This window comes from Cibotium barometz, chromosome 6 (genome assembly GCF_041138505.1).
Source record: "Cibotium barometz isolate CiBa-2024 chromosome 6, ASM4113850v1, whole genome shotgun sequence".
Classification (NCBI taxonomy): Eukaryota; Viridiplantae; Streptophyta; class Polypodiopsida; order Cyatheales; family Cibotiaceae; genus Cibotium; species Cibotium barometz.
The window spans coordinates 49,162,573-49,170,654 of NC_141051.1; the positions used below are offsets into that span (position 1 = coordinate 49,162,573).

The 8,082-nt window shown below is 40.3% G+C and overlaps 1 protein-coding gene across 1 annotated transcript; it reads right to left on the bottom strand.

Annotated features, from left to right (window-relative positions):
• Positions 1-281: 281 nt before the first annotated feature.
• LOC147637825 (protein RGF1 INDUCIBLE TRANSCRIPTION FACTOR 1-like) lies at positions 282-3,913 on the bottom strand. The gene is made up of 5 exons (XM_086798949.1): positions 3,601-3,913; positions 2,857-3,048; positions 2,527-2,601; positions 2,237-2,377; positions 282-1,147 (listed from the first exon to the last, which is right to left on the bottom strand). Exons 1-5 carry the CDS (start codon positions 3,601-3,603, stop codon positions 716-718), a joined length of 843 nt encoding a protein of 280 aa, XP_086655075.1. The 5' UTR covers positions 3,604-3,913; the 3' UTR covers positions 282-715.
• Positions 3,914-8,082: the final 4,169 nt, after the last annotated feature.

Consider the following 8,082-nt stretch of genomic DNA (forward strand, 5'->3'; position numbering starts at 1 on the left):
TTTGAAAAAACAGTTGCGGAGTCTCAGACTAAATTGATTTGAACTTTGAAGAAAGCACACACCACATTTCATCATCTCATCATTTATTTCACCGTTGCCTATTATAGAATTATAAAAAAACTCCCAATAATACTTAAATCCCTTGAACGTCTTCTTAACCACGTACTTGCAAAACCATTAATTCCATCAAGAGCCCCAATAATCATTAAATTTTCCTTATTTATGCATTATCTGCAATTTGCGATTGCATCCGAGACCACTACAAAATTTGTCATTAAAAATTTTAAAGCATCAAAAAGCAAGCCCAATGAAAATTATAGGAGGCCTCAAAAAGAAGCAATATAAGTCTGCAGTAGCAAATACAAAAACAGAGGCTGTGCAGGCCATTTGAACCTGCTGAATTGGCCTCTGATGTTGTTTAAAACCTGCTAACAGAGAGGGAGAGGAGGGGGATTTGTATACTCACATGCTCTACAATATTCAAGCCTCAAAATATAGAGTTTTCTTTCTTACTTGAGGGGGGTCCGGACTCCTTGTGGGCTGCAAAATTTGGTATTATCTAGACAATGGAACGGTCGGTTTCACACTGTTCTAACCAAGACAAAAAGGCCAGCCAAGGAGTGGGGGAGAGAGCAAAAGAAAGGAAACCCATGTATAAAAAAGCTCATCACTGATGGCTAAACCCATGTGTAGGATAAAGCCTATCAGTGATGGATTAGAAGATCGGTGATCTGTGGGGGGTGCTCTTCCTTCTGTTGATGGAGGGCAAGTTGACTGATAGCACTGAGATGGAGGGTTTAGGCGAATGGGTTGTTCTCAGTTTCTTGGTGATGGCAGTGGTGACCATGACAATTGTACCCCCCCATGTGAGACCATCATTGGCTGTCGACCCTGACGAGGTCGGAGAGCATGAAGTTGGACCACCAAGCACCGAGTTGGGTGAGAGCTGCTCTTGTTCCTCCTGCTCCTCCTCATCCTCTCCCTCAGCTGTTGTGGTTGTAGCCATAGCTTTCATTGTGACCGTCATGCTCTCTGATGGCGATGCCAGGCTGCTGCTGCTGCTTGCTAACGAATCTGAGATCCGCAGCGAATTGCACAGAGGCAGCAATGCTTGCAAATCCTTCCCCTGCTTCACCACAGCCTCTATCTGCATTGACAGATATCAACATTCATGAATACATCACCTATGGATATTCATCAACACATCACAAATGGGTATGCATCTACACATCACACATTTATAAGCATCAGCACATCAAACAGACATAAGCATGGAGACCTTACTCCTATCTTCACAATAATACTAAGATTTTTGGACAAAGTTATGTCGAAATTCTTTCTTCCATGAAGAAACCATCAATGGACAGTGAGAGAGAAGAAAAGATCAATCAAAACTTGACTTTGGAGCCAGCGGGCTCTTGCCCGAATGGTCTAGCCCGGATCATTCTACCCTACCCAAAAGAATGGACCCAGGTTCAAACCCTGACATCCGTGGTGTGTGTGAGTGGTGCAATGCTTGCATTGCATCCCCCAAAAGGGGCTTCTGAAAAAAAAAAATGGCTTTGGAATGCAAATTTAGATGTTCACAAACATTAAGTTTCTCCCATTGATGTAAAGCCCTATACGGCATCTACCAACAAAGAGCAACAAACATGTTGCCCCTTATGTTCACGACATATGAAGCAACTCACATGTTGCTCTTTATGACACATGCGGTCACACCGGGCAACATCTCGATGCCTTATGTGGCACATCCGTGTGCAAACAATTGCATGGCACTGTGGTACCTGCGACATCAAATCGTCACATAGAGCACCCCTATGAGATGCAGGTTTTGCCTATTAAGGTAACCATGTGGCATGTGCATGTCACGTAGAGCAGAGTTTTGATAGCCCTGCACATGCATCCAGCATGACATATATGACAAATTACATGCTTCACTTCGGGACACATTGTTGCAATGATGTACTACATGAGGCAGTCCACCTATTAGACCGTGTGAAACCTGACAATTTAATGTAAAATTTGGCATTGATATGGCTGTGCTCTAGGTGACTTTTACACAAATGGCACTGCATTGGCATGTTAAAGACCAAAATTGGTTCAAGACTGAAACTAAGATGGGCATGACCGAGCATACGATTTGCTTCAAGTGTTGAGCAATCCCTTGGCATCTGGGAAAATCACAGAGGCTATACTAGAATGGTGAATTGATGGCAAATATTGCTGCATGTACCTTGCAAGCCACTGAGCAATACTTGTAGGCATCCTGCAAGGTCCTCTCACAAGTTTCACAAATGTTGCCGAGCCCCTTCGATGGCCGAGGCTGAGGTCGCTGGTTCAAAAACACAACCTTTGCACTGTTGATGATGTATGGCTGCAATGTCATGAAGACATGCTGAATTTACATGGGGTCCAATATCTTTAACATGTGTACCATCACATGATACTTTTATATATAATTATCAACCAATATACGGTCATACAAATTGACATCAGGGTGTATTATATATTGTAAAAATTTACCTGCACATGCGTGCAATCGACCAATTTCTGGATGTCCGGCATGCGGATGACATCATGGTACACATATCGGCGGATCTGTAAAGGTAGGGGGAGAGATTCTTACACCTTATGCACTCAGATAAAGGCTCTTGCTTCCACTCTAATCACTCATTCAAAAAAGGATTAACTATTCATTGAGTCAGTGTAGAAGGCTTGTTTATCCATGCTAATTAACTATGTGGCCACAAACACATGTGAACTCTTATGATATCCAAAAATCTGATTAGTGTATTGGCAAGAGAGATTGAGAAAACACTGAATAATATAATTGGCCTTAGCTGAACTTTCTACCTGGAGAAGCCTGTGTGGGCTATGGTTGGGGAGGCAGTGTTGGCAGATGCCCACAGAGCAGTCCACACAGTAGATGTTCCTCTCATTCTTCTTCACTGCAGAATGTGGAGCACATGGTGTGAAGAACTTCGCAGACAGCAATGCCTCCAGCCATGCTGGCTTCTGGGATACTGCAGGGACAGTGTATCCAACCTGATAATACAGTTAATGATTAGTAAAAACTTCCAAATTTAAAAGAATAACCCTAGGGCCTTTCCACCTGAATTGATCCAACGCACTTGGAATTTTCACATTGAATTAAATAATAAATCCGGTCAAGTATTTGTTTTCCAAAAAAAAAAGCAACGTTTCACCAAAAAAAAATGGTATTTCAGAGATATAACGCAATTAAAAGAAAGCCTAATTTTGCATTAAAAATGCGACCAAACTGGACAAATACCCAATATAATGATCAATAAAATGCAATATTTAATTCCCGGAAAAAAAATGCAAGATTTAAAGGAAGAAAAACATATTACTTAAATCTATAGTGTACTTATGAAGCAGAATGCAAAATAATAATCTACATAGTTACAACTTTTATGTTAAAGGAGACCCAATTCAAATTTAGGGGCAAAAATGAGCTTGAAAGGAGGAAATCAATTTAAAGAAAATATGATTTGAAGAATTAAGATTTAAGATTTAAGATTAAGATTAAGATTAAGATTAAGGGAGATCAAGAAATGGGAAGGGAAGGAGGTGAACCATTGCAGAGGGAGGCGGTGGGTGTTGAGAATTTGAATGAGAAAATTTGGCATTCAGAGGGGGAGATTAAGGTTCAGTGGGAGCTTGAGCTATGGCGATGGTGAGCTTGAGCAGGAAAGAGAACAGTATGAAAGAAAGAGAGGAGGGGCTGCGGGCTGCTTGCTTGAATTTGAGCAGCTGCAAAACTAAGCTGAAAGAGTGAAGAGGATGGAAAAGAAGTGAAGAGAAAGATAAGCATCCTAGCCGTCCATGTCCAACATCCAACGGTCCTTCACCTCCCCCTGTCCCTTAAAGACAGTTTACTAAAAAAAATTGAGTTGTTCTACTAGCCAATCTCAAAGTTTGGATTTGATGCTTTTTAGCATGTTTTTGCAAATTTTTCCCCATTTTCCACCAGGTTATATTGGAACATATTAATTTACTTAAAAGAGACATCCTTTACTTTAATTTCCACCCTTTTGTGGTATATCCCCTCTCTCTCTCTCCATACACATCATGTCACTTTGAAGTTTGACAAGATGTTTATGCTTTTTAGATCCCCAAGAAATCATGTTGACCTAACCTTAGATCACTTGAATTTGAATGTCAAGTTTTCTTTCATAACTTGTATGCACTATCAAGAGTTTATCACATCACTATTAAACGTGAGAGCTTATCACATCCGAAGAAAAAAAAAAGGGTCTAGGGTTTTGGATGATATGCACATCTCAAACACAATTAAGTTGAATTGTGAGCAAGTAATAAATGCCATGATACCACAACAATAAAGAGCTAAAAAGGGAATAAAGTCACCGTTATGATGTTAATTCAAACAACTTACAAAGATCAAGGTCAATTATATTGTTCTTAATGACTCATATGGAATTCGTTACATAACATTAGTGCTCGAGAATTCAGTGCTAAAAAACATGACATTTATTTCTTGACCAAAATTGCGAAACATTAATTGAAATTTCTTCATGGTATTTTATTTTTTGTGGGAATATATGTTGAGTCCAATGAGTGTAGGCTAGCAAGTATACACTAGAAGGCAAAAACACTCACCGCTAGGCCATACAATTAAATGAATAAGTTATTATTATTATAAAAACCTATTTTAAATGAATATGTTTTTATTATAATTATAGTCTAGACATGCAATGCTACTGTAGTTATGCTTGAAAACCTTGACAAATTGGCTTAATTGTAACTAGTTGAAAAAAGAAACCTTTTGAAACACTTCTTGAACTTCTTTTTAAATCACCATCCTAAGGTTAATATGATGGTCCTCTCTCTCTCTCTCTCTCTCTCTCTCTCTCTCTCTCTCTCTCTCTCTCTCAAACCTATTCCCCATGTTCAATTCATAGTTCTTACATTCCTTTACCTTGCTTACATCCCTCAACCCCACCTCGATATGATCACTTGCCGCGCTATCTTCATCTTGCCCGTGCAACTAGCCCACACCCCCCTCATCGATGCCTACCGCTTTTCTTTTAATTTTATCCACCTTTATCCAATCCCTTGAGGCCTCACTAAAGTTTTACATGTCCAATCAGTCCACATCCCCACCAAAGAACCCCAAACTCCCCAACGTGAGGCATGAAAAAAGCTAGCTCCCAATGTTGTTCTTTGACAATTAGGCTTCCCATACTACATGAAAAATTTACACTTCAAAGAGCCTCTTTGTCTATATTATGCCAACATGCGCATGAAAGTGATGATTCTTCTCCTCCCCAATGCTGCTAGAATAACCCAACACTTAGTGATTTTTTTTTAGAAAATTGGTTTGAAATATAAACCTTGTATGTCCTTAAAAGGATGGTTTTTTTGTGATTTGGTGATAATCGTAGGATGTGCTATAATTCTGGTTTATCTCAAAAAAATGTATCAATATCACATGAGTGCACAAAATATAAATTTTCCACCATGTTATGTCGGAAAATATTAATTTACTTAAAAGAGACATCCTTTACTTTAATTTCCACCCTTTTGTGGTATATCCTCTCTCTCTCTCTCTCTCTCTCTCTCTCTCTCTCTCTCTCTCTCTCTCTCTCTCTCTCTCTCTCCACACACATCATGTCACTTTGAAGTTTGACAAGATGTTTATGCTTTTTAGATCCCCAAGAAATCATGTTGACCTAACCTTAGATCACTTGAATTTGAATGTCAAGTTTTCTTTCATAACTTGTATGCACTATCAAGAACTTATCACATCACTATTAAAAGTGAGAGAGGTTATCACATCCTTCAGCACAAAAAAAAAGGGTCTAGGGTTTTGGATGATAAGCACATCTTAAACACAATTAAGTTGAATTGTGAGCAAGGAATAAAAACCATGATATGACAACAATAAAAAGCTAAAAATGAAAGAATCCTATTATAAAGTCACCGCGTTATGATGTTAATTCGAATGACTTACAAAGGTCAAGGTCAATTATATTGTTCTTAATGACTCATATGGAATTTGTTACTTAACAGTAGTGCTCGAGAATTCAGTGGTGCTAGAAAAACATGACATTTATTTCTTGACCAAAATTAAGAAATATCAATTGAAATCCCTTTGGTATTTTATTTTTTGTGGGGATATATGTTGAGTAGGCTAGCAAGTATACACTAGAAGGCAAAAACACTCACCGCTAGGCCATACAATTAAATGAATAGGTTATTATTATTATTATAAAAACTTATTTCAAATGAATAGGTTTTTATTATAATTGTAGTCTAGACATGCAATGCTATTGTGGTTATGCTTTAATAGGGGTGTTAAGGAAACCCTATCCTAACTGTGGTTATGCTTTAATAGGGGTGTTAAGGAAACCCTACCCTAACTGTGTCATGGGAAGTTGCCTATCCGCCGAGCTCGAGCATGGATCAAGAGCTCCACCACCGTAGCCGCTCGCCGCCATCCTCCCGCACTCGTTGTCACACCGAGGCAGTTGCTCTAATCCAAAGGGTCATGCAAGCTCTCTCGCGGAAGCTCATGTAGGATCTCCGTGGTGGAAAAGGATCGCGTTGGTTAGCCAAATCACGAGAGAGAGAGAGAGAGAGAGAGAGAGAGAGAGTGTGTGTGTGTGTGTGAGATCCCTGCTCCCACCGAGCAACAGATTCGGGATACTAGCAGCAGAAGTAGCACTTCTCGCGCAGGACAGGGGTCCCACATTCGCGGGGCCTCATCCACGGATATCCGGACAAGAGACTAATCCGTCAGTTTTTCCAAAACCGAACCCGGAAAAACTTCCCTTTCTCGGAAAGCACGGGCGATTCCACCAGGATAACTTTTTTACTCTAACGTAGTCAAGATCATTACTGATCACGCTGATCCGACTGCACCTATAAAGATACTCGATCGGATGAAGGAAGAAACTTGCACTTGGATCATTGGGATCAACGTTTTTTTTCCCATCAAGAGGCACAGCCGTTGATTCCTATCCATAAAACAATTACTATCCGGGATTTACTTTATCTATCATAATAACAGAAATTGAGTCTCGATTTACGGATCCATCAGTCCAGCCTAACCCCATCCAGAGTCCCATGGGTTAGCCAACTGCCCAACCACTGTAGTGATGGGATCTAATTAAGAATTTGGTTAGGTTTTGTCCCGGGTACCAAGGAAAAGAGTTCCAAGGCCCCCTAGCCGGAAGTTCATGCAAACATAAAACTAGTCACACCACTTACACACCCAATATGAAATTACCTTTTTCTTAGCATCAGCTAACTTTAAAACAATCCTTTAATGAAACCATTATGTCACTGATGACAATCCTCTCAGTCTCTGGTTGAATCCTTATTTCCAATCATTCATTCATCGGTATACTTATGGCATCATTGGCAACCAGAACGCTCACCACCTGTTCACTCATCAGGGGCCTTTTCCATAGTTCCTAGCTCATAGTAACCGGCAATATATTCATATAATAGAATAGAATCTCCGTGGTGGAAGATCAGCAAGATCAACCCACAGATCCATATATGGACTCATCCGTTGTTGAGGACCAGCAAGGTCAATCAACCAGATCCATGCCCGGTTTCCAAAAACAACTCTTACTCCTTGTTCCAATATCTTCCACGACGTACGTGTGGGTATCTTCGGCGACCCAGAGCCCGAGCACCGTATGGTCAGTACCCTCTAGGATCCTTCGCAGGTAACCTAGCGCTTCACTCATAGGCCGCTTCCTTGGTCCCTCATCCACCGTACCGGAAGCTCACCATTTAAATCGAACCGAGGCTGGTCAAGACCTCGATCGACCTTGCTACACGAGACGTCCTCCATTGACTCTCCGTCAGCAGTTGCAACTTTATCAGTTCTGTCTTCATGACCTTAATCCTCAAGACGGTCAAAATGCTTCCCCAGCATTCTTGACATAAAACAATCATTTACAAACAGTCACAAAATACAATTTCAATAGCGAACTCTCGTCTTTCCACATTATCCACTCTCGGACCACATTACTTATTCCACATTCCATTCAATGTGTACTCATTCTCATCCATTCACTCATA